We start from the raw sequence: 26710 nt of genomic DNA on the forward strand, positions 1-26710 counted from the left end.
TATCTTGCATCAGCCACCCCGAAATGGGAGACAAGCGCACCCCCCCCCACACCGCTCTATGCAAAGCAATCTTGCAACCGTTTTCTTTTCCTCCTCCCCCTTCCCGATCTTGCCCCATCGCCCCCCCAAAAAAAACCGTCCCTCCTGCCCCCGCCCCTCCCCCCCGCGCTTTTCGGCCGCGGCCACCAACGGGCATCGCCGCGCGGTCCCATTATTCCACCGTAGTGTCGCCCGACGGCCAGCTGGGGGCGGTAGTGAGGGAGGGCCGGGTCCCGTCCCCGTCGTGCCCCCCGCCGCACGCGCCCCCCTCCCTCCTTGATTGCTTTTCGCCCTCGGAAGTTGGCGTTGGGGCTGCTTCACTGACAGACGTCCATCGCGGTTCTCTTCACTAAGCAGGAGTCTCTGGATACTGCGCGTTTTCTGGAGAGCGCTCCCCCCTCCCCATCCCCTTCTCCCGCCCTCGCAGCGCAAAGTTAGTTTGCACCATGGACATGAAGAGAAGGATCCACCTGGAGCTGAGGAACCGGATGCCCGCCGATGTAAGGAGAGACCCCCCCCGTACCCCAAAAAGAATGAGGGAGGGGGGCCGGGGGAAAGAGGGGGGCGCAATCCGATCGGGCTCGGGGAGGGCTTGTTTAACTCTTTCGGTTCGCCCGACGGGAGGGGGGGGGGGGGTGTCTGGAAGAAAGTTTTATCTCCCCTCACCCCCGAAAAAAAAACCACGAGGGAGAAAGGGGAAGGCAAAGGAGAGGGGTTGTGTAACGCCGGGAGCCATGTTGGCAGGGTTGGGGGGGTAGAAGAGGCGAGTTGCACTTGCCCCGGGGGGCGGGGGGGGGGAGAACGGGACATTAAAAACGGTCACGGTAGGAGGCGGCCCCCGCGCGCCCAACCGTCAAGGGGGACGGTTGCTGCTGAAGCGCGAGGGAGAAGTGTGGAGGGGGGGAGGGGGGGGCACTCCACTCCAGGAGGTGAAAAGGGATGGCGCAGCCAAGTTCAAATCACTCCCCCCCCCCCCCTTTCCCCTGCTTCCCGCCATTTTCGAGGTGCAAGATGAGAACTTTTCCCTCACCGGCCGGTGGCCCTTCTCTCTCCCCCCACCCCCCTTTGGGCCGACGCGAGCCATCGCCATGTTGTTCCCCTTCCGTTTCCCTCCTCCTCATCCTCCTCCTCCTCCTCATCATCTCCTCCTCCTCCATCTCTTAAAAGGGCAACGGCGGCTCCCCGGGGTGGGCGAGTGTGGGCAGGAGGAGGAGAAGGTTCGGATGGGGGTCCCCAGCGCCTAGGGCAGTGCTCTGCACACAGTAAATGCGAGTGGGGCCCTCCTCCTGCTGGCCCGGCGGCCGCTCCAAGTTCGGCCACCCTTGGGGTGGTTGGCGAGACCCTCCGATCCCTTTTTTTTTAATTATTTATGTCACCCCCAGGCCCCCAAATACGAGATCGGATCAGGCCCAACTCGGGAACCTTGGCTCGCCTCTTCGGGGCTCCCCCTCCGAAAGACAACTTTGGTTGGATTCCAGCCTCTCTGACTCGAATGCTTGTTTAATTTGGGGGGCCCTCCCCTCCCCTTTTTGGGTGGGGGGGCGAGGGAATCCGTCGAGCAAGACAACCGACGGCCTGGGAGCATCACCCCACTCGGCCTGGGTTCTTTACAGCTTCTCTCCCCCCGTAGAAAGCAATCCAAAGCCCGGCCTCAGTGGGAACACAAAACCCGTAGCCCCAAACTTCCTTAAAAATGCAAAGATGGAAAATTTAGGAACACTCTTTAATCCCGAGTTTTATTCGTGGCACCCCAATTTTCATTATGTGGCCTTGGGTGGATTTAAAAAGAAGCCCCCAAGCCTGGATCTGCCTGACACACTAAAAAAGATCTGTCCCTCTCCCACCCCAAAAAAAGGACAAGTGTTGTGACTCCCCTCCTCACCCCCTCCAAAATAAGCAGATGTATTGCGACTTTCTGCCTTAAGCCAGACACTTCTGTAGTGGTTGAGGATTCGAATTTGTCAGTACATCTAGGCAAGAAACGTACGAGCCTCCCTGCACAGCGATCAGTAAAAAAAAACCCTCATACCTCGTTTGTGAAAAGTACTTGGAAATGGCATAACATTTCACTTAGAAATTGATTGTTTCTGCTTACATAACTGGACTTTTATAGAGCACTTTTTCTTTATAGAGCACTTTCAAATTGCTTGGTTCATTCTTGCCCTCCACAGTGCTGCAAAGTAGGGAGAGTTAGGTGGTTACTCTCTTCTCCGAGACGTTAGAGAGGTTAAGTGGAAATTCACCCAGCAGGCCAGAGGCAAAGTTGGGACTACAGGCAGGGTCCCCTGACACCGTAGCCCTTAGCTCTCTCTGGCAAATTTTGGTGAGGGAAGTTAATCGGAATTCACTCCACTTAAGTAAATTCTGGTGGGTCACTTCCTATGCGTCTGAATGTCTCTAGCGCTTTGGAGCTTATTTAGAGTCATCCTCAGCACTCGTGCCTGTATGTTCAGTTGTTTATTTTGACCGCTCTACTTTGTGAATATTTTTACAAGTAGAGTGAAAGCTCCTTGCGGGCCCAGAGTGTGTCACTTGTTTATTTTGTACCTCCCAATCCACTGCCCCAAGCGGATGCTCCGTAGATCCCGCTACTGCCAGAGTGGATTTTTTTTAACTTTCAAATACCAGCCATTTTAGATGATGGTCTGCCCAGTTCATATCCATTCGAGGTTGTGTGGGCTCATCTCTGAGAGGATTTAAAACCAGGTTAGGACCCGGGTTCGTAGCATGTGATCTGGGCGGTAAACCGGGGAGGGTACATCAAGCAGTCGGATCTGAGTGCTTACCGTGTGCACGGCACTGTCTGACCGAGTTGGTAGACGCGTAGCCTGCCCGCCTCATCTTCTGTATCCCTCATTTTGGTAAAAGTCTTATATCCACAACGTGTGATGTGTATGGAAATGAAGTTGTTTTGGCTTCCGGATAACTCCGGCTCAAAAAAAAATAAAATAAAATCCCAAAAACACCCCAGCGTATTTTGGCCTCTGTTTTCTAGGTAGCCCTGGCAATGTGAATCTTCCCCGAACTAAGTCGTCATTGTCAACAACGATATTGAAAACAGGCTTAATTGGACTTAAGACACAATTGGTTCCTGGTAACCGCATCTTAAGTTGAAACTGCTTTATTTTTTTCCTAGGAACGAGACCGTAAATGGCGGGGTGGTTCCCAAATCAAACTCAGAAATTGTATTCTGACCCAAATTATCTAGAATTGTGAATTGTCAATTACAGATAAGTAATGGAGCTACTTTTATTTCTTTTATTTCTTTGAGTCAGGTTCCAGCTTAGGGTAGCCGGCCACGTCAACCTCCCTGGTTGACTCTGACTAGTAACCCTCCGCTCCTGTCCTCTTTGAAACTTTCTCCCTTACCCCACTGCAGCTTTTTTTAATTGTTCCCCCATTTTCCTGCTCCCCCAGAGGCCTATAAAGTTGAGGCAGGGTGTCAAAATGAAACTGCTGCTCATCGTAATTCAAAGTGTCATAAATCAAGGACTCCCTGTATCCGCGGCGTGCGGTGCCCTGTCAAAATAGTATCTCCGCGGCTCCCACTTGAGCTTGGTGATGTGGTAGGCCATACAAGCGAATGGACAGCAGGCCGTGCCCTCGAGGAGCTTTCGATCTTAAGCGGATGATTAACGGAAACGGAGACCCATTATGGCAGTAGTTTCATAAATAATCGAATGCAGACACGGTAGGAAGGCCAGTGTTTACGGTTTGCGTGCCAAGCGAGTGTGGCGTTGGGTGGAGAGGAAAATCATGACTTCTTTGCTGTGGAAGGAATGGTAGTTGAAGGAGACTTTGGATAGAGGAAAGGGAGGACGCAACGTTCGCCTTCCTTTCTAAGGCAGGAACCTAGCCACCTTTGTGAAGTTTATGCTTGCTTCGCTCTCACTATGCACCATCTTGCATCCTTTACTCCTCCCGAGGCGACCTGCTCCCTTTGCCTTGTTCTCGCTTCTCGCTGCCGACCTCTCGTTCATGCCCTCCTCCCGCCTGGCGCTTCCTCAGTCCGCGGCCTTCCCCGGCTTCCGAAATCGTGTCTCCTCCAAGAGGCCTGCCCTCATTAACCCCTCAGCTCCTCCTTCTTTTCCCTCCCCTGTTGCCACTTCAGCACTTCCTTGTCACCTAAATTTTGGGGGACCTACCCTCCTGACTACGGACCCCAAATCCCACCTATTTACATTTCTTTGAACAGCCCTTGCTTTCCCCAACCTCTAATTTGTTTTAGGGCTGCTGGACTGTAAGCTCTTTATTTACTTTATTGCACTCTCCCACTGCTTAGTACAGTGCTCTGCACAGGGTGGGCACTTGATGAACATTACTGATTGATGCTGCCTTAAAAGGTAAGTTCCTAGAGAGCTGAGACTGTGCCCCGTGAATCTTCTGGCCAGCCTTTAGTATACCGCAGTGGTCCATAAATGGTAAAATCCATCACCAGTGCACCCAATTCTACAGCAAGGGCCACGTGGGTTACGTGCCAGGGAGTGTCGGGGAAGAGAGCGAGGGCGGTGCCGTTGCACGTATCACTAGGCTGAGGGTTCATTTTCTCTCCACGGAAACTGTCCTGATTCCCTCGTATCTGCCCCAGCGCTTAGAACAGTGCTTGGCGCATAATAAGGGCTTAACAAATACCACAATTATTCTCATTATTATTATCCTATGCTCCCACGAGTTGTCCTATCCTTGAAAGCAAGGGCTATGCCCATTTTTTAACGTGTATCTCGGATGCCGGTTTGGCATTTCGAGGTGGGGGTGGGGAAAGCGTATTCGTTCGCTCGTGTTGAGTGCTTACTGTGTGCGAAGCGTTGGGCTAAGCGCTTGGATCAGGGCTCGTAAGTGGTCTGCCAGCTTCAAAGGGCCAGTGGATCTAAGAGACCCCCTTTGAGGTTTGTGTATCCTTCCAGCCTTATCCAGAACCTCTTCAGTCGCAGTCTCAGAAGCTGGAGGGGCGAAAACGATGGCTTTGGCCCCCGTCCTCCTCTGTGGAGTTGGCACCTGGATTGCAGATAAGTTTTAAAAGCCCTCATCAGCTGAGCAGTTGTTCTGACCAGCCGGTGCGCAGTTACCCGTGTCATAGCCATAATTCAATCTGGGAAATAAAAACGGAATTCTTGGAAATGCACTCGTTTTATTTCATCCTTCTCTGTGCAGGTAGTAGGGGAAGAAAACTCTCAGCAGAGGACTGGGAGGGGCAGGAATGGGAAAGCCTGAGATGTTCTGATAGGGCAGAGTGGCAGGTGTGGGGCTCCTAGGGTGGGCAGAGAGGCAGGAGTTGTTGACATCTCGCTACCAGACAGGTGTAGCTATACAGCCCAATATTATGAGTCCCTGTATGAGATTGTAGATAAAATGGATAAATGCATTTCCGCTCCCGATGCAGATAAGCCTTTTAGGTAGAACCAAACAGCTGTCGTAACTAAAGTTACAAGCAGCGCACTCTGCCTCCAGATAACTGTAAGCATGGGTGTAATTATTTTGAATAAATATTGTTGCCATTTCCAGTTTCCAGGAGGACTAGGGTAGTGGTTGGTCCCCCTCCTGCATGTCCAAACAGAGGGGTGGGGAAGGGGCCCGCCTGGCTGTGTGACATGTTGTAATTTATTTTTTTTTTGAAAGTGGCTCCGGGGAGGTGAAGAAATCATGGGGGACCACAGATTCAGGGGTGCACAGAAATTAGAGGGGAGGAAAAGTTTAAAAAAGGAATCCCCCCACTCCAGTCCATGCTACATTCTGCCATCGGGATCCTTTTTCTATAAAAACATTCAGTCCCTGCTTCCCCACTCCTCAAGAACCTCCGGCGGTTGTCCGTCCACCTCTGCATCGGACGGAAACTCCTCACCGTCGGCTTTAAAGCTGTCGATCACCTTGCCCCCTCCTACCTCACGTTGCTGCCTTCCTACTACAACTCGGCCCGCGTGCTTCGCTCTCATAACGCCAACCTACTCACTGTATCTCAACCTCGTCAGTCTCGCTGCCGACCTCTCACCTGCCTCTGGCCTGCCACGCCTTCCCTCTTCGTAGCCAACAGACAGTTCCTCTCTCCACCTTCAGAGCCTTCTTGAAGGCACGTCTTCTCCGAGAGGCCTTCCCTGACTAAGCCCTCCTTTCCTCTTTTCCCACTCCCTTCTGCGTCACCCTGATCTGCTCCCTTTATTCACCTCTCCCTCAGCCCCACAGCCCTTAGGTACGTACCTGTGGTTTATTTATCTTAATGCCTGTCTCCCCCTCTAGACTGTGAGTTAGTTGTGGGCAGGGATTGTGTTTAACACCCCTATTGCAGGGTACTCTCTCAAGCGCTTAGTTGAGTGCTCCGCATACAGTAAGCGCTCAGTAAATATGATTGATTGAAATCTTGCCCAGTTAGATCATTTGAAAGTAGGGATGATCCCCATTTGAGTGTATGGCACCTTCTCACGGCGGCCATCCCGAGTGGCAGGCGTGGCTCAGTGGCAAGAGCCCGGGCTTGGGAGTTAGAGTCGTGGATTCTAATCCTGACCCCGCCACTTGTCAGCTGTGTGACTTTGGGCCAGTCACTTCACGTCTCTGTGCCCCTGTTACCTCATCCGTAAGATGGGGATCAAGACTGGGAGCCCCATGGGGGCAACCTGATTACCTTATATCCCCCTGCAGTGCTTAGAACAGTGCTTGGCACATAGTAAGCGCTTAACGAATGCCATCATTATTATTATTATCCTTAAAAGGTGCACTACTATGTTGTCACGGGGACAGAGGTGCAGATGATTGTCGTGGATACAGGTTCGCCCTCTGCAGCACTGACCGCTCTGTACTGTAGTTCCTTATTTGTAACTTTTTCTGTCAGGGTGATTGTTGTTTTACCATTTAAAATCATTAGCGTAGCTAAATTGCTGAAATTGTCTGAGTACATAATCCGACAACAAGACTGTCTCCGATGGAAAGAGTAAAGGTTTGTCCCCTGGTTTTCAAAGGCAGCATTACTAAGCGGATAAAGGGCTGCAGGAGAAACCATAAATTACCCAGATTCGATTTCACTAGAAAGTGAAAACCAGCTGGCCTGGCGGGAAGAGCCGGGGCCCGGGAGTCAGAGGACATGGGTTCTAATCCCGGCTCTGCCACTTGCCTGCTGGGTGACCCTGGGCAAGTTAACTTACCTGGGCCTCGGAAGAGTCATTACTGTCTGTCTCTCTCCTCCTTAGGCTGTGAGCCCTATGTGGGCCGAGGACCGTGTCCGTCTTGATTGTTTCTTTCCACCTCGGTGCTTAGTACAATGTCTGACCCATAGCGAGTGCTTAAATGCCACAATTATTGATGTTATTACCACTGAGCTGTGCCAGAATGGAAGCATTATTTAATCGGGAGTAGGGTATTTTCACACCTTCAAAAGCCAAAGTTGATTATTTTGCATTAGTTTCTAAGGTTTAAGTGGGTTTTGAACTGCAATGGAGGCATGGTTGATTTTTTGAGCAAGGGTGAGGAACATTTTCAACACTGTAAAGATTTGGTATTCTTTACAGAAGTAAAGCATGCTTAACTGCATTGACAATTCTGCCACATATAGCTGGACTAAAGGAAATTGGCAATAAGTTGACAGTTTTCAGGCTTTTTTTTTTCTTTTTAGGACTCTATTTCAGAATTTTGTCTCTTACTATCACATCTCCAAAGCCACTATGGTTTTTGCCTGTCTGTATAAAGACAGCTGCAAATTAAAAAAAAAATTGGAGAGATTAAGGTGCATGCTGCTCATTTGAGATTAAAGAGATCTGTTCCATTTCATAAAGTGGGCTGTGAAAGTGCAGATTAACTTGGCTGAATTCATTGGAAATGACCAATGTGACAAATATATTGCTCAAGGATAGTAAGATCGGTTTTCCCCAGAGAGAAGCAGAGATGTTTAAAAGCAGTTCTCAGGGTTGAGTGCTGCCCATTCCGATTTTTCCCTACACTCTCTTAGCCAGCTGCTGAAGTATAACGAAATGCGTATGAGTAATGACAGATCGGGCTCACCACAAACAGGGTCCTGAAACGTAGTTTACCAGCATGAAATCAATGTTTATTGCAACAACTCTGCTGGACAGAAAATAGGAGAAAGACAGGAGTCACATACTCACACCGTGACCATACGGAGCCCTGAAGTGGGTTAAGCTCAAGAGATAATTTAAAGAGGCCCTAAAGCAGAATGATTCGACAATGAATCGTTTGTGGCCTGCCAGCTAACCTGGCTTGGCCCAGTCCACTCCACGGGGACAGTTGGTCCCGTGGGTTAGAAGGCATGGGGATGACCCCGTTGGCTTCTTCCCTCAACAGCTTTTTGAGCAGAAAACGTAGCTGTAGATATAACCCGTCTCCCCCAACCCCCATCCCCCCTACGGCCACTCCTTCTTGGCTCCACTATAGGTGGAGCCAAGATGGCAGCTCTCTGCCAGAAGGATGGGGCCCTTTCCCCCTGCGGTCCCTGCGTATCTAGCCCAGATTTCCCACCCTGCCTCCCCCACCTCCCCAAACACACACACACACAAGTCACTGAGGGATTTGGTGGTGTTAATGGGGCCTTCCAGCAACTGGCTAAACCCTGACTTACAGAATCCTTCACTGATAGACACAGGTTGCCTCAGTACTCATTCGGCACTGAATTATTGTGCCCTGCTGGAAGACTATCTCAAGAGCTTCTGATAACTTTCCCTTCTTCTTCTGCACCTTTAAGCACAGAAGGCCGCCACGTGATGTTGAAAACCGTCATCGGCCTATAAGAACAACAGCTCTGATATCTCGTGAACTGGCCAGGTGCTGTGCCAGTATTAAGGAAGGCTAGACTTGCTTGCTGGGATGAAGGACAGCTCACAGTGGTAGGTGCTGGTTAAACCTTCCTTCGGAAAGCCCTTCCCTTTTCAGAACGGCGCCGTCAGGGGTTGGATTTGCAAGCAGACAGTCACTAATATCGGGCCTCCCAGATCTGCCCAGAGGTATAAGTGACCGTCTGATAATGCTAGGCCTACCCCTGAACCAGAAGCGCCTAGCCACTGTCATAAGTGGCCACGGCCCAGTCCCAATGAAGAGAAAAGCTCGTAGCAAGGTTCACAGTGGGCTCGTGGTGGGAGTACCCACGCCAGAAAAGTCAGTTATAACGGACCGTCTTTCTTCATCCGCGAGTCGGAAGCGATGCCTCCACACGGCAGAAAGTCTTTGGCCTGCAAAGTCGATAGGCAGCGGCCTGCTTTCGCTGAGCGACCGCACCAAAAACTCTCTTCTGCCTGCCCGACGGGAGGAACGCCCCAGGTGAATCCTCGATCGCGACGGTGACATCGCGTTGATGGCATTGCCACATGGCAGAGGGAGCTTAACGGCTCATGGCTCGCAGCAGCCACGCGTCGCGCCGAACGCTGAACGGGCACCGCACGATACGCTCCCCGACTCACACCGATTCTGCAGCCGCAACCAGTGCATCGAACGGTGGCTTCCAAACCGCCCCGGGAGCAAAACAGTGAGCCCCTTAAGAACGAAGGCACCCTCAAGGAGCTGTGTAGCCGTGTCCTCACAGGCTCGTGGAAACAGGAAACTCAAACCACCGTCCCAGTATGCAGGACAAATAGGCATCTCTTCTAAGGAGCTGTCAAGGCACTGGGCCTGGGCAGGCAAGGCCGCCGAGATTGGCTCGATACAAGTGAGTCAGAGAAGTCTTCGCAGCCGGATATCTACTGCACCCTCAGCAACTTGCGGGACCGCGGGACTCCGCAAGGGGGGAGGCCTGCAGAGACCTGCAAATCAAGTTTAAGAAACGTGTTGGCAGGCGATGGGAAGACCAAGCAGAGGAGATCCGGGCCTATGCAGACTTACGACGCCTGGAACCTCTTCTGCTCACTGTTCAAGGCATCGTACGGACCCGCGTGAGCCACGGCAGCCCCTCCGAAGAGTGAAGGTGGCTCCACCCTCATCACAGACGAGGAGGTAGGGAAGCAGTTCAGGCTGCGCTTAAAAATTAACACTTCCTGGTCGTTCGGATCCCTGAGGCTCAAGCCACCCAAATCGCTCTTGTGGGAGGTTCAAGACCGAGGCGTGGGGGCAACAGGGAACCCTTCCCCCCGCATGGACCTGGTGAACTTTCCAGAGAGGGAAGGGGAGGTTGCCATGTGGTCTCCTGTGTAGCTAGCGGGCCCTGATCGTCCGTGGGGTGCAGCGGTCCAGGACAGGGCAGTGGTCAGGGGTGGGGTGGGAAATAGGTTCGTGTGGTGCATGTTCCGCAGTTGTCAACTCTGTCGATCTGGCCAGAGAAGGTACAGTTCCTCCCCTGCTCTGACTGGGTTATTTCTACATCAGCAAGAGATTTCTGAATGCATACATTGAGCACTTCACAAATATTTGATCGTGGTGATGGCCCTGATGTATATATTGGCACTGTTAGCTGCGGTGTAGGCATTTGCATTGGTGCCGGTGTTTAGCCCCTACATCTTCAAAAGGATGTAGGGAACCTGGAGAGGCTCCAGAGAAACATAACAGAGTTATTTAAAGTTACGGGAAATAGGGCCAAGAAGAAAAGGTGAAAGGAATTGGGATTGTTTAGCTGGGGGAGGGTTGAGGGAGGACAGGGAAAACTAAGGGAGTGAGGGAATCATTGTCTTCAAGTCTATCTAGGGTTTTTATTAAGCGAATATTGCATTATTTACAGTGTCCCCAAAGCTTTCCGTATGATGGGGGGGAAATTTCTCTTGGGCATAAAGAGGAGCTTCTTCACAGTCCTGGTAGTAAAACATCTATTAAAGGGAGTCGTGCATCTTTAAAAAGCAAATCAATGCCCATTGATCCTGGGTGATGGTTATCACCTCCTGGGAGGTCGGGGCCTGAGGCAGATCGCTAAATCCCTTCCAGTTCTAGGATTTTTGTGCCTCCCTGAGCAGGTACATATAAAACAGGAGGCCACTGCTTCTGCTCCTCCGCTCTTGGTTTCATGACCATTTGGCAGAAAGTATACTAAAGTGAACCCTAGTGGCAGTGAGGTAGAGAATTCAAATCTTTGTGTTCTCACCTTTCTCGATGCCTGTATTTCCATGCGCAACAGTCATTCCAACGTCTAAAATCACTCAAATGGAAGCCCTGACTAACTGAACTGGCTGCTTGTCCAGAACATGTGCAAGCTAGTTATTTCATCCCTGGAAAAAATCGGAGAATGTAAATTTTTTTAGCTGGCTACAGAGAAGGGAAATCGCTATAATTCAAATATCGAAGAAGTTTTTTTGTGGGTCTCCCAAATGCATCAAACTTTTAATCTTTGGGCTGAGACCTTCTGTGGAAAATACAGAAATTTCCACCCATCCACAGGAAACAAACAGCAGGCTATTTGGGGGAATGTTTTCACACTGAAGAATAGTTTCTGTTATGGAGAACGGCCACCGGGCACTTATGGCAGTATTACAAGTGTGGATTGCTAAATCCGGTGGGCTCTTCTCCATCTCCCTACCACCTTCCACAGCCGTTGACCGTCTTTATCTCCTCGGAGAGCTGTCAGATCTTGGTTTTGCTGACCGGTCCTCTCTTGATTCTTCCACCTCTCCTACTGCTCCTAGGTTTCATTCCCTGGCTCCTCTTCCATCTTCTCTCTTAATTGTAGGTGTTCCACCAGGCTTAGTTCTGGGACTCCTACTCTTCTCTACCCCCTCTCAGAGCTCAACTGCTTGCGTGGCGTCAGCTACCACTCCTAGATGTAGGACTCCCAAATCAGCCTCTCTAACCCCGATTTTCTCCCCGCTTGTCAATCTCATCCTATCTTCTCCTGCCTTCAGGGCATTTCCATTGACCCCTTGAGCACAACATGTCCAAGGTTGAACTTCTCATCTTCCCTCATAAACCCTCCCCATTTCCTTTCTTCCCCATCTCTGTTGACAACCCACCATGTTCCCTGTCCCTTAAAGCCACACCCAACCTTGTCATCCTTGAATCCTCACTGCCATTCCGCTCTCTTGTCCAGTCAACTGCTAAAGCCCGCCAGTTCTTTCTCTAAAACATTTCCTGGCTCTGTCCCTTTCTCTCCATCCAAAACCACCACCACCCTGGTTGAAGCACTCATCAAATTGCAGTTCAAGTAGAGTCTAACTGATCTCTCTGCCTGAAGCCTCTCTCTCTTTCAGTCTATTCTCTGGGCTGTTGTCTGGATCATCATCCTGAAATGTCACTTGGCATGTCTCTCCACCCCTGAGAAACCCCAAATGGCTACCCATGCCCCCCACTCAAATGAAAACTCCTTACCATTTGCTACAAGGCACCGTTTTTTTTTTCCATTTTCCATTTAGGCTCTAACCTTTCCTTGCACTCTTTGCACCACTTAAGCTTACCTCATAGCCAAAACCCCTCTCTCAACTCACCTGCTTCCAACTCCTGGCTCAAGCTGTCCCCCCAGCCTGGAACTCCCTCCCTCCCCGCTCCCTCCCCCGCAGAGTCCTCCTAAAAATTCCACTTCTTCCAACAAACCATCCCTAATGAATTCCCAACGCTCCAACGGTCACCTTTACCGCTTTTACGAATGCTCATCCTCGGCACTTGCATGCCCGTGGGTGTTCATTTCTTCAGATATTTCATCCTGGCATATCGTTTTAATCCCTGCCTGATCCTTGGCCTTCCCATTGCCTCCATTGTGTATTAACCGTTTTACATGTAAAACACTAGTTTGTAAAGTCCTTGTGGGTAAGGAACATATCCGTCTTTTACTTTTATTGAACTTGCCCGAGTGCTTTCCACTGCATTGCACTCTACTACTTGACCAACTCAGAGGTGAGCCTCGTGTTTATAGGGAAGGCAGAAGGTACTTGGCCTAGCTAGGATCTTAGACTTGAGGTAGGGAGTACAGGTATCCTAAAAAGGTATGTCCAGTGGAAAAATAATAGGCTAGGTTACTGCCTTTGACGCTGCCATAGACTATGACTCTCCAGGGAGCCTTTAAAATTTATGACCTTCCTCTTTGTTTTGACGCCATTTCTGAGTCCGAAAAGTCGCCTCCCCAACGATAAAACAGGTAGGCCGAACAACGCTGCTACAGGTAGAGGCTTTGTAGAATTCCCTGAAACGCTAAAGTTTTTCTAGACGTGGTTTTAATTATGGAAATATACTCAATTTCCAGAGGATTTTGACTTCTGTTTAGGGAACCTGTACAGTCTGGAGCAGATGTGTAGTGCACGGATCCCATTCACTGAAACTGAATGGACAGTATAAATACAGTGGTAACAGAATGTGAAGAAAATAGCACCAGGTTAACCACCTGACACTTGGAAGTAAATTCGTGGATCAGCACCGTTCTAGTGACTCACTTCTGGGTGCTTGAAGTCATTTGTCCTTGATCAGACAGTGTTTGTGTAGCTCAAACACTGAGTTATTCAATAGCATTGGAGAACAGTGCCCAAAATGTATATTTGACAACATTAGATCCTGCCCTCAGGAAGCTTAAAATCTATCTTGTTTTATCAGTCCAGTCATCTAAGCACTAACCTAGAATAGTTCCTTGAATGCCTCAGAGTCTAATGATCTATTATCACCATCGATTGACAGATAATGTTGTTTACTGTTACCAAGAATGCCAAGGTGTGTTTAAACCAGTCCGATGTTGTCAAGGTTTTTGCTTTGATTTAGCATGAATTTTACTGCCTTAGATAGGCGTTGTCATAAGTCACGACTCCACAGATGAGAATGTTTTAATCATTTAAACATTTCAGGGTTGGGGGTTTCACCGTTGCTATGAGTAATCTCAGCTCATCACACACGTCGGCCCTCGCAAATTTTCTTAAGAGTCTCGGCAAGGTGTTCCCCGTGTTTATTGATTAGAGTTCCGAATTATTATTAGCATTGAGATCGGTCAGTTGAATTGGCAAAAGTAAAGATGGTGGTTTACAAACCATGGACTGAGATCTTTTGCAGGTTCTCCTGAATTAAAATTGGAAACTGAAGGCATAAGTGTCCCTTAAATAATTTATTACGGTGACTCAAGATGCTCTGTCTGCTTGGGTTGGCATTTAAATGCTCACATAAATTGGCTTTAATAGCCAATTAGGATAAATGGTACACCATCACACCTCTTACAGCCTTTGTCTCTTGTGTGTCTGTTTTCAGACTCAACTAGACAAAAGTGCATTGATTGATCAAGCAAATGCTACTTCTGAGACTCCTTTGAAAGCCTAACGTAAACATTTTCTTGAGTTTGGAAAACAAGAGATTTGAGTGCAGGCTACCAGTGAGATCTGTTAATATAAAACAGAAATGTTTCTTTGCAACCCATAGTTTTAATCAACTGTGTTCTCTTAAAACTTGAAATCTTGGTAAAGGGCCCTAACCAGAATGACACCACAAAATTCTGTCGAGCCCCATCTTGTGCCCTTCTGTCTTTTTGTCGAACGGGATTGGGTTATACGACTGGCTCCTGTTCTCTTTCTCTCTCTCTCTCTGCGTGTGTATATATATATACACACGCAGAGAGAGAGAGAGATCTCAAACTTACATATTCTGCTCATTAAATTTGAACCAATAGGCAGATTGGAGGGTGGTGTGACATGCATGCATAATTTTATAAACCCAGACACAGCTGGTAATTCTAATTTTAGGCCAACAAACCTTTACAATCTTTCTTTAACACTAGCCACTTGCTTTTCAAACTGTTGAAAACCACATGATTTAATCGTGATACTAATGTAAAGACAATTACAATTCTACCGATTCAAAGCTCCTGATGACTAAACCTCACATACAGTTTAGTAGAGTGGATGATGTTGGCTTCCAGGCTAGGTTATCTTTCGAATTGATTTAGTTTTAAGGCCTAAGTAGTTGTTGATTACCTTAACTCAGAAAGCACAGTCCTGAGAGAACTGTCCCCTAATGTGAGTTGCTTTCATTTTTGAAAAGAAATTGCATCTTTTCTTGGGGACCCGAACTCCGGAATAGTTCTGTAAGATTTGCTAAGTCTTGTTAACTTTAAAATCTGTACTCCACAGAGCAAGCGTAAGCATACTGGCAAACAGTGAAGGTCATTTTGAGCTAAGTAGTTGGCCCTCCCTTTTATGTCCCCCATATTTCAAAGCAACCCCAAAGGAGCAAGTTGGGGACTGTAAAAGTACTAGAGGTTTTGCATTGAGCCATGCCAATTGGGTGTCTAGGTAGTATATCTAGTTCCACTTCCAACCATGCGTACTAAACTGCTTACCACTTATACCTGAAAAGAAACATTGGAAAATACCAAGAGCCGGTTGGTTAATAATCAAGGGGAGGTTCATGTTAACGACAGATACTTGATTGACTGACCATATTGCAACAAGCTGTGCGGATGAAGGTGTTTAGTAGGACTGCCAGGTGTTGATGTTTCCCTTTGGTGAGTCCTCCATGCCTTCTACACTTAACCGTGTAGGATTACTTCTGGTGCTCTTTTCGTTGCCCTTTCAATAACTTATCTTTTGTTCTTGTGTGCACAGGTAAAAGAACTTGTTCTGGACAACTGCAGGTCCGATGAAGGGAAGATTGAGGGGTTGACAGCAGAGTTTGTGAACTTAGAGTTCCTCAGCTTAATAAATGTCGTGTTGATTTCAGTTTCGAACCTCCCGAAACTTCCCAAGTTGAGAAAGGTAAGAGTCAGTTTTCGTTCTGCACTAATCTGTAGTGAAAGAGGAGCTCTCTTGGGGTGGGGCGGGGGGGAGATGAAGTCACAGGTGGACATTCAAGTCGGAATTCTAGTAAATTCTAGTTGATTTCTCAGGAGGAATTTGTGTGTGTACAGTATGTTATGCTGTCTCTTATGATTGATAAGCAACGAGTACATGACTATGTGGATTTCCACCTTACCAACAATTTTAGGCTTTGGATGCTAGGAAGGCACCGTGTCCCTGACGGTTACATTTTTCTCTCTGTTGCACACACAAGTCACATAGGCAGTACTAGCTGGTCCACAGCCCATCCCCTCCTGTGTAGAAGGTGCTCAGTTTAGTGCCTATTAAAAGGCAAGCTGCCATTGACCGGTTACTCTGTTCATTTCAGCAGGAGTTAAGCAAGCTAAAGCAGATCAGGTTCTAAAGGGGTGTGGACTTCCATAGGCCCTTCCTGGGTAATTGTTCCATCCCTGGGGTGTCCTGCCGAGCAGGACAGTTATGTTATCCTGGGGAGGGTGGGAATGCTTTGCCTGCTTAGTCCAGCCAACCTTGCCTCCCTTCCCCCTCATGCCAGGGTTAGGATTTCCCTAGGGCATGGAGAAAAGGGAAATTATAAATTATACCCTGTGTAATCCCCTCGAAGAGTGGGGATAGCAGAGCATCACACTCCTTTCCCCTCCTGCAGATGGAGCCCCCGCACTGGATTGTTCAACTATTTCCTGAATTTTATTTTGCCACACAGGAGCTCAGCTCCTTATCAGTCAGTGGTATTTGAGCGCCCACTGGGTGCAGAGAATTGTACTAAGCTCTTGGGGATAGTTCTGATATCCCCCTTGGGGCAGATAACACCTTGATTTCCACATAACTTTCCTCAGTCATGGAAGCAAAGACAGGAGGAGAAGCTTCATATGATGCTGATGTTAAGTTTGAAAAAGAAATTGGCCTTCGGGTGAAATCGTTCGAGCCACGGTGTCAGTGCTGCCTCCTCAAGAGGTCCATAACCCTTTTCTATGGTTCAGTCAGTTCCTGTTGACCCAGACTGCAGATCCCGGGACTATTTCCACCCGCAGCTGCTACAGTGTATCAGCAAGTCATACTTGATAGACAGGGAGTGCTTAATGCAAGCTTTAAAAGATGATCTTTTTAGTTAAAATCAAATCCGTGTACCGCCGTTACCGTTTGGTTTTGTCAGTAGCTTTGAAGGCCTAAATTGGTCCAGACTGGCCAAAATGGCAGAATTAAAGGAATAGTTGGTCTTGCTGTAGAGTTTTCTTTGCCACATGAACCTAGAGCCGCAGGAGTGATACTTTTTTACTAGAACTTGATTGCTTGTTTTTCCTCTTTCCGTGACAGCTTGAGCTCAGCGACAACAGGATTTTCGGAGGGCTTGATGTGCTGGCTGAAAGGCTTCCAAACCTCACACATCTAAACCTTAGTGGAAACAAGCTGAAGGACATTAGCACGTTGGAACCACTGGTGGGTACCAAGTAGTTGTAGTCCACCCGTGGCATGAGGAGAAAGCAGGAACATCTCGTTTTCACATCATATTACAAAGTTTTAAGCCCTTAACAAATTTTCTTACATTGATTTGTCTTCACAAGCTCCCACTGATGGAAGAAGATAGCCTCGTATTAATCTGCAGAGGAGGAAACTGGGACCCCAAAATTCAGTGCCATTCAGTCCTTAAAATCAGAGCTCTTGAGTAGAACTCAGGTTTGCTGATTTCCCTGCCTGTCCTGTCACCGCTAAGTCATCGTTTCCCACTGTGTACGTGGGATTCCAGGAAGCCTGAGTTAAAGGCTAGAAAATTCTGCCAGAGAGTGAAGGTCGGGGATTGATGGGGTGATAAAAGACAGGATTAGGGGAGGAGGCTGTCCATCCTGGAGAAATCTAGCCAAGATAAGTAGGGATATCAATTGCCTTAGCTCCAAATCTAGTTGAGTGACTTATTATTCTATCTGTGAGCAGTCTACTCTCCCAACTCTGGATTTCAGGAGCTGCATCTCTTCCTCCCACTGGGCTCTCTTCTCTACTCAAGAGTGTGTGTTGCCTAGGAGCAAAGAGGAATGGAGGGGCCTGTCACCCCTGCCCTCCCTCCCCCAATTCCCTTTTCAATTGCTCAGGGAAAAGGGAGAATATGCAGATTATTCCTGTGAGATCTACTCTTCGCTGTGGGATAGTGACCAACAGTAGGTTTTTTCCCCCACACCCATCTTTTGCGTGCACAAGAACGGCTTGACATACAGGAGGAAATTCCTGGAAAATAATAATAATAATTACGGCATTTGTTAAGCTCTCTGTGCCAAGCACTGTTCTAAGCATTGGGGTAGCTACAGGGTAATCAGGTTGTCCCACGTGGGGTTCACACTTTTAGTCCCCATTTTACCGATGAGGAAACTGAGACCCAGAGAAGTGAGGTGACTCGCCCGAGGTCACGCAGCAGACGAGTGGCGGAGGCGGGATTAGAACCCATGCCCTCTGACCCCCAAGCCCCTGCTCTTTCCACTAAGCCACACTGCTTCTCTAAAGGACTCAAACAGATTCTTTTGCCTTGCCTCGTCCGTACCCTTTGCAAGGCGTGAATGTGAGGGCTTCTGTATACATGCCACAAATGTACCCAGGTACATCCTGGCTCCCTTTTTCCTTCTCCACTCCCCAGAGAAATAATATGCACTGGCCTGGCCAGTGTGAGTTTACTTCCTCCCCTCAGCAGGGGAGTGGAATCAGAATTACTGTTCAGTCCCCCGCCTCAAGGCCACTGGGTCGATTATTTAGTTCTTTGTACCCACCTTTACCCAGGATAAAAGAGCTAAGGGATACTAAGGAACTACTTCCACCAGGGATGTTTTGGTCTTCTACAGCCCTGGGGTATATTGAGAATTGGCTGAATTTTGGAGGTGGTTATTTGACTATTTTTTTCAAGGACCCCGCTCTTCTATTACCTTTGGGCAGATGAGACCGCAACATGAGGATAAACTTTTAACATTATGTTGAAAAAGAAAATAACTCTGAAGGTAGCCCACCACACCTTTGGGAAGCAGCATGGCCTAGTGGAAAGAAAGAGTGCAAGCCTGGGAATGATGATGGCATTTGTTAAGTGCTTACTGGTTGCCAAGCACTGTTCTAAGCACTGGGGAGGATACAAGGTGATCAGCTTGTCCCACGTGGGGCTCACAGTCTTAATGCTCATTTTATAGATGAGGAAACTGAGGCACAGAGAAGTTAAGTGACTTGCCTACAGTCACACAGCCGACAAGCGGCAGAGCCGAGATTTTAACCCATGACCTCTGACTTCCCAGCCCATGCTCTTTCCACTGAGCCGCGCTGCTAAACCTGGCTCTGCCACTCGCCTGCTCTATGACCTTGGGCAAGGCACTTCTTCGTGCTTCAGTTTCCTCATCTGTAAAATGGGGATGTACCTGTTTTTCCCTCCTACTTAGGCTACGAGCCCCATGTGGGACGGGGGCCGTGTCCATCCCGATTAACTTGTATCTATCCAGTTCTTAGAACAGTGCTTGGCATATAGTAAATGCTTAACAAATGCTATTATTATTATTACTATTAATAATAGTAATAAAACCAACTTTCAAATCCCGAAATGTCTGATCTGTTGACCTTTAATGTGTGGATTTGGAAGGGAAGGATTTGAATTGTGGTATCTCCAATTCCAAGATGTTGAGTCTGGGGAAAATGGAGAATTTTTTTTTTTTTCAAACTCGCTTTAGGTAGTGACTTGTTTTTGGCAGTTTAATTGATAAAGAACAGAGTTAAATTGTTTAGACAGTTTGTATCATGGAAGTGTCTGCCCTTCTGATTTGCTGATTTTATCATTGTTCCGTTCTTGTGTTCCTCTTCAGAAAAAGTTGGTGTTCCTGAAAAGCTTGGACCTGTTTAACTGTGAAGTGACAAATTTGAATGACTACCGGGAAAATGTCTTTAGCCTTCTACCACAGTTGACTTACCTGGATGGATATGACCGGGATGACAGAGAAGCTCCTGATTCTGATGCTGAGGTAGATGGTGTGGATGAAGATGATGATGATGAGGGTGAGTTTCCATCATGATTTTTACAAGTCCAGCTTATTTGGTAGTGTCGCGCCTCTTCAACATTAGCCATTTGTCTTCTTTGCAGACTGAACGCTCAACACCACCACTCCCCGTTAGCAATTGTGAGGCTTCTAATAGAAGCTGAGCCTTAGTTTAGAGGTGAGAGTAGGGTGGCTGTTCATCTCATCTAATCCCAGGCAGCCCCATTTTTGAGCTCCTCGATTCCGGCCTTGCTTTCCGTACTGCACGTCCTGAGGTGTTGTGTTGGTGCGTTGTAAAATGCTTTGGCTCCTGCCACTGACTCTTGCAGCTTGGAAGCGGCGCCCGTTTGCAGGCACCTGGGAGGGGAACACGGTGGCTCTGGAGGAAGGCCGGAGGTCGGGGTCCCCACCCCCCGCCTCCCTTGCAACATTCTAGTTCTGTGAGTGTTTGTGGGTCCTTTTGATGTAAGCCCGTCGTTGGGCGGGGTTTGTCTCTATCTGTTGCCGAATTGTACATTCCAAGCGCTTAGTATGGTGCTCTGCACATAGTAAGCGCTCAATAAATACTATTGAATGAGTGAATGCATCACTTTAGGAACCTTATGTAATGTATACCTGTTGCTTCTGGGTCAGCCTAGAGGTCATCATTAGCCACCTGAGGGAGGGCTCTCTATCTGAGCAAAAAGAATAACCCCCCCCCCCCCCCCGCAAAAGATAAGCAAACTGTTGATTCTAATAGCCCAAGGAAATTCCAGGCTCTACAGATTTAGGGAAAGGCCTCATGCCCTAGGGAAACCGGCTTCCCCCTGCAATCCGGGAACCCTCGACAGCACCCCAGGGGAGGTATAGGGAGGTTGCGGTCTTCCCTGAGTCCCTCTCAGTTGGCAGTGAGGGAAAGGGTTAAGTTCATTTTGACAGTGAACGTGTTAAGAAAAACTTACCAATTTTAGAAAATTTAATTCTCCTCTTCTCCTGTCGTCGTCCCCCCCCACCCTCCCAAAAAAAATCGTAGGTTTAATTCTTATTTTTAAAAAATGATTTGAGATAGAAAACACCAAGTCCATAGGCTAATTTTTTCATTATTTTTAGGATTCAATCATTTAGGTTCTTGGCTGTGGTATTTTGATTTAAAAAGACTCTTTGGAAAGAGGGAGTCCAATTGTAATTTCCACCATTACTGTTTTCTTTAAAAAAAGAGGAGGGAAGATAGGGGCACAGAGGGGATAAAAAGTGAGACACTGAAGCATTCCTTTTGGCTTACACTGTTACCGTACTTTGGTGGGGCTTAAATAAGATTAGGTACACTGAGGCTGTGGTTATCAATAAAGGCTTAAAGCAATTATGTTGGCCATGGGCCTCCATGAGGGGCAGGGAGGGGAAAAGGGACTTAATTTTGCTTTTGACATAGAGATTTTATATTCAGAGCAATGATTAATTTTTTTATATATTTGTATGCTTTTTTATTTTCCAGAGGCCGAGGAGGACGACGAGGATGAGGAAGAGGAGGAGGAGGAGGATGAAGATATCGAAGAGGAGTTTGAGGAAGAGGAAGATGACGAGGAGGAAGTAGATGGAGAAGATGAGGAGGATGAAGGCAGTGGAGAGGTGTGATTGTTTTTAGGAGCGAATTTTGTCTCCTGTGCCTCGTGATGAAGTGCAACCCATATGGAAACGTAGCTTTGAGCATTTGAATTTGTTAGTCTAGTAAGAGTTTTAGATTGGTGAGGTCTGTCTGACTGACCTAAGGAACTCCATAGTCCTCTTCAGAAGTCCAGGTCGCAGGGTAACGGGGACCGGGGTGAAGGGGAACTGGCGACAAAGAGATGGCCACAGAAGTGACAGTTTGTTGCTCTCCCTGTTTTTCCCTTCACAATGGTGTGTTTCCCCCCCTCACCCTCCCCCCAGTCTGGCTTCCTCCAGGATAAACAAAACAAAATCAGTACCATGGGGCGATTGAAAGTCATTGAAATCGGTGACCTTCCACTCATTTGGAGGGGATGAGTTCAGGAAGCAGGAAAGGATGGAATTTCAGGGGATGTAGAGGACATTTTGCATAAGGGTATGATGTGCGTGTGCAGAAATATATCGGTGGCGGTGGCAAGGCCTCCCAAATAAAGATGTCAGGAAAAAACCGAGAATGGAAACGAAAGGGATAGGGATGAAAACCTGGGAGTCGTTCGTGGTGGGGGAGTGATTGAATGAGCGAGTGAACAGAGCCAGCTTCAGACGGGTCTCGAGGTGCAAGATCAAAGGCGGGAGCTGGCAAAGTGGGTACAAGAGGCAGGGGTGCAACTTTAGAAGGTTGTCAGTCTACCGTGGTGGTGGCGTGGTGACGGCCGCAGTAGGAGTTAAAAATTTAAAAGCACGTAGCCCGAGTTGGAAAGCAGCCCTTGGTGTATAGGGACGTGGGAAGGGAACGCAGTGGCTCTGGAGAAGCTGGGGTGGGTCATTCTACCCATTCTAGGTTTAGGGATTCAAATGGGCTGTAGAGCGTCAAGGAACGCTGCGTGTGTGCACAGTGTAACGTGATGATGTTATACGGGAGGCGGTGGCAAGCTTTTTCTGACCTGGGGCAGCCAAATGTCTAAAAGTGGCCTTGTGAATGAAGGAGCTCTCCAGTCGAGGGAAGCAAACAGAGGAACCCTCACTGGGGATACCCTCAGTTAATGGACTTGGGGGGGTGACTAGAGGCCAGGAGCGGGGAGCTATCAGAGAAGTACGAGGAGAACCACTGGATTAGTTGATTTCCCAACACCGGCTTCAGGAAGAGCGTCAAGGAGCTCGTCCAAATTGTCCAAGGCAGGCCAAAAGTCTGAAAATATAAAAAAACCTTTCCGTGCGTTGCTGAGCATAAATGCCGTATTGCTGGGCTTAAGAAAGGAAATGGAAGCAGTAGGTTTGGAAACATGTGCAGTATCAACTGTGGATGGGAGAAGAGATGGGGTGGGACCTTGAAGATCAGAATGGGTAAATGAAGCCTCTATAAAATTGGGGAGAACAGCACATGTCTATGGACAGAGAGGAAGTTGGTGATGGCAGAGGGAGGGAGTGTGGATGGGTGCCAACTGTCTCGGGCAGAAGGAGGCTAGAGTCCAGGGCAGTCAATCAGTGGTATTGCTTGAACACCGCACTAAGCGGTTGGGTGAGTACCAAACAGTAAAGTAGATAGGTCCGATTCCCGCCACTGAGGTGATTACCTTCTATCGGGGGAGTCACAACATTACAGACGATGGGGATAGCGGCACAGTATTAGACTATATTCCAAAGTTCTGTGGGGATGGGGTGAATATCGAAGTGTTTAAGGGGTATAGACCCCCCCAAGTGGACAGGCAACGAAGAAGGAGGACAAACATGGGAAATAACCCAGAAGGGAGGGGAGGGGCACCTCAGGAATTCCTGGAGACCCATTGAGATGAAGGAAGCTCCTGGGAGAGCTTGTGCCTGGTGCTCTGGATGCATATGAAATGGGTCCCGAGGTCGTCGGCAATTGGAGAATTGCAGATTGTCAAGAAGGAAAATCGAACTGAGTGGTCGTCAATGGAAGCATTCCGCGGTGCCCGTATCTGCAGTACTCTACTAGACTGTCTCCAGGGTTAGATTTTTTCAAATGTCCTGTAGTTGCTATTCTATTTTATATATAGGGCAAATTATATTTGAAGAACCTGCTGGCATATCTGAAGTTGAGGAAAGGCTGTCAGAAGATTCCGATCAAGGGCTTTTTCCTCTCGGTGTTGTGTTGTTGTTTTTTCCTAGGTCTTACCATTTTAAAATCAGTTGGGGGAAGAAAAGTAGATCTTTAAAAATTAGGTTACTGAAAATTATGGGTTAAAGGAAGCTACTTTATAGATATTAGTATGTATTTATATAGTTTTGATGCATTCACTCATCGAGTTTATGGAGAGAGAAGCCCCAAAGTATTTTCATTTGTTTCGTTTTGTTTCATCCCAACGGTGGGGCAATTTTGTGCTGTTTATTCATTTCTTCAGGAAGAGGACTTTGGACAAGGAGAGATGGAGGAAGAAGATGAAGATGAAGATGATGAAGAGGAAGGTATGGCTCATAAAATACGGTGTAATTTCTGAATAAATTATTTTCTGTTCATTCCTAAAGAAATTAAGGTTGAAGCAGTTGAGACAAAATATGGGTTCCAGGTGTTATTTGGTTTTGCTTGGCCTTTTGTCTCTTCTGCTAAACATGCTTTGTGAGATTTTGGGTAGAATTGCTAGTCCCTACACAGGATGGACAATACACTTTACAAGCTGAAGCTTCAATGAATAGAGGTGGTGAATGGCACAGTCTTCTTTCCACCAGGGGCTGCATAATTCTCATTTAGCCTTTTCACCAGGCAAACGGGGTCTCCCTTGCCAGCGATAGCAAAGTCTCCCCCCCCCCGGATTCCTTTTTTGTCATTTTTGTAAGGCTGATGAGAACTGGTCTCTTAACAGAATAAGATACTGGAATATAGGAACTTTCACATTAGTGGTTCTTCGGAATTTTCCTGTTCTCCGTACAGGATTAGTGGAGTGTGGGGAAGGGTCACATTTTGTGCCTGGGTGTATACGTAGCAAGAGACAGAGGAATATATTCGCACATGGATGCAAATTCTTGTACATTTGTGGGGTCTGTGAGAGGTTTGGATGGGTTTTTGGATGATTGTGGGCAGGGAATGTGTCTGCCAACTCAGTTGTACTGTACTCTCCCAAGCGCTTAATACATTGCTCTGCTCTGGGTGTGGTGAGTGCTCTTTCTTTCAACCCCCCAACTGTCAGGCAAGAGGGGCGAGCCACTCTTCTGGCCCCTTGTCCAGTGATTGTAGCTGCCTCTGAAGCTATAGTTGGCCCTGACTTCCTAGCATAGGCCAGGTGGGCTCAGGTCGGACCTCTCCGAGGCCACAGTGGACCCTTGCAAGCCGACTGCCAAACCAGAGTGTAAAGGTGCTAAGGAGGGAAGAGAGGAAATGCTCCCTGTCACTGCCTGGCCTTTGGAGTGCAATAATAACTTTGTCGTTTTAGCAAGCGACCCCACTCTCTGATTCAGCCTAGAGACATCTGCCCTTGTGGGCCAGACACTTCTTGGGCTAAGCCTCTGGCTTCTCTCTGCTCTCCGTTGGGATACTGCAGTCAGCACCCAGCACAGGGGCAATCTAGTTAGTCTTCTCACCAACCGCCTTACAATCTATAGACGGAAATGAATGTTCGTGACAGGCTTTTATGCCTCTTCTCCCCTTTTGTGCCGTAAGACCTTGAAAACGTAGTCTACTAGGCTTCCACCCTCCCTCTTTCTTCCTCACCCTTCCCCCAACTGTTTCTGCTGGGCTGCTTTGTTGGTGGTTATTGAGTTTTAGTCGGTTGAATCATTGGTTTGTCCCAGAGCATCAGAGCTGGGAAACGAAACCCGTTATAAATTTTGGTGTAGATAGTGATGAAGATGGATGCTTTTTCAGTCTCTAATCATTAGTCACCACCTGTATTCCAACTTTCTGTAAGGCGACTGGCTCCTGTTTCCTGCAGCTGTGGAGAAATCGAACCCAGCTTTGAATGTTGCCATTAAAATTGCTTAATTTTTGAGTGTGTCATTCATAAGGAAAGGGGTGTGTGTGGCGGGGGGGGGGGGTAAAACTGAAAATTGGAAGTCAGACTTCCCTAAAACTTGCAGAGCATTATTTTGCACGAATATGGCACTTTTCCTCTTCTTCCTTGTGCTTTACGAAGTCTGACAATAACTGGACACCCCTCTGGAGCTGCAGGATACAGAGAGTAAAAGAAACAGTAATAACATCTTACTTTACCCTTCTCATATCCCATACTCCTTTCACCCCCTATTCCCTAAGGCGCGTTTGCGTCAGGGCCCCTGCTAATGGTCCTTTGGGGTGAATTCCCTTTACGGTGGATTGCTTAACCTGAAATCTCAATATTGTATTTCTTGATGATGTAGATGAAGAAGAGACTGGAAGAGGTGAGAAGAGGAAGAGAGAAAGTGATGATGATGGGGATGAAGAAGATTACTAAAACCCCAGGTTACCTGAAAAGAACTTTTCAGTATTGGTTGAATTACCCCTATGGAGTTTTGCTAATGAGGAGTATGTGCAAGCAGTTGGAGCTGTATAACAAGCCCTAGGATATCCAAAGAGCCAAAGAAATCGTTCTTCTGACATTCCACGTTTTTTCCAGTCAATCCCTCTTGGCTACCCACCAGGTGGTTTTTTTGTTTTGTGTGGTTTTTTTGTTGTTGTTAGGGGTTTTTTTTCCAGAATAAATACACAAACTGGGGGCATAGTAAAGTGATTCCATCCTTTTACTGTTGTTGAGTTCTTAGGTTTTCATATAAGACTTGCTCTAAAGAAAAGAACAGTTGCGAGTGGTGAGTCATAATTGTCAGTGACTACCAGGTAACACCAGATTGTAGTACTGTTTTTACTTTCTGTAAAACAAGAACTTGTAAATAAAACCTTAACGTTTTGGGGTTTGCTCTTTTCCATTTGTTTGGTTTTGCAACCTTTGAATGTTTTTACAGTAGGATGTTTTATGCAACAACTGCAGAAAAATATTTTTAAGAATTGAATAAAATAAACCTGTTTGGTAAAGCCTAGTTGTATTATTACTTTAGATATGAATGGCAGGTAATATTAATCAAGGCCAAGGTTGATTTTACTCAAAGCTTGTCTGAGAAAAATGACTGGGACAGGGAGGCTTTGGAAAGCACTTTCGGGAATCTGAGACCTAGAAGGAAACCGGATCCGCTCTTCCGGGCAGGTGGTGAGCTAGCTGATTCGTACTGATTGACGTCCAGGGAAGGAGAACAGCTTCCCCCTCCCCCCCCCCCCCCCCCCCCCCCACCAGTAACCTGTCTGAGTGACTCAAACGTTTATTGAAAGAAGGCGTGTGGCTGCAATATCACTAAGGAGTAAATACCAGAGATTTGGGTCATGTCTGCTAGTAATGAATAATCGAGTGGCTCTGTGTGCTGCTTTCAAATCGTCACAGTAAGATGGGGGGGGGGGGGGGCGGTTTGTGAGCATAAATGGAAATTGCATCGTAGGGCAATAAAACTGGAAGTGGC

At 47.7% G+C, this 26710-nt stretch overlaps 1 protein-coding gene across 1 annotated transcript; it reads left to right on the forward strand.

Annotated features, from left to right (window-relative positions):
• Positions 1 to 264: 264 nt before the first annotated feature.
• Positions 265 to 26234, forward strand: ANP32B (acidic nuclear phosphoprotein 32 family member B). The gene is made up of 7 exons (XM_029056203.2): positions 265 to 539; positions 15453 to 15602; positions 16977 to 17099; positions 19481 to 19670; positions 21123 to 21256; positions 23638 to 23701; positions 25586 to 26234. Exons 1-7 carry the CDS (start codon positions 486 to 488, stop codon positions 25657 to 25659), a joined length of 789 nt encoding a protein of 262 aa, XP_028912036.1. The 5' UTR covers positions 265 to 485; the 3' UTR covers positions 25660 to 26234.
• The last annotated feature ends 476 nt before the right edge of the window (positions 26235 to 26710 follow it).

The sequence above is a fragment of the Ornithorhynchus anatinus genome, chromosome X5, assembly GCF_004115215.2.
Source record: "Ornithorhynchus anatinus isolate Pmale09 chromosome X5, mOrnAna1.pri.v4, whole genome shotgun sequence".
Taxonomy (NCBI): domain Eukaryota; kingdom Metazoa; phylum Chordata; class Mammalia; order Monotremata; family Ornithorhynchidae; genus Ornithorhynchus; species Ornithorhynchus anatinus.

What these genes read in the sequence shown, in the direction of transcription:
- ANP32B (XM_029056203.2), top strand. Translation starts at nt 486, where the DNA reads ATGGACATGAAGAGAAGGATCCACCTGGAGCTGAGGAACCGGATGCCC. An exon ending in TGAAGATGATGATGATGAGG is followed by an intron (nt 19,671 to 21,122) that starts GTGAGTTTCCAT and finishes TTTATTTTCCAG; the next exon opens with AGGCCGAGGAGGACGACGAG. An exon ending in TGAAGATGATGAAGAGGAAG is followed by an intron (nt 23,702 to 25,585) that starts GTATGGCTCATA and finishes TTGATGATGTAG; the next exon opens with ATGAAGAAGAGACTGGAAGA.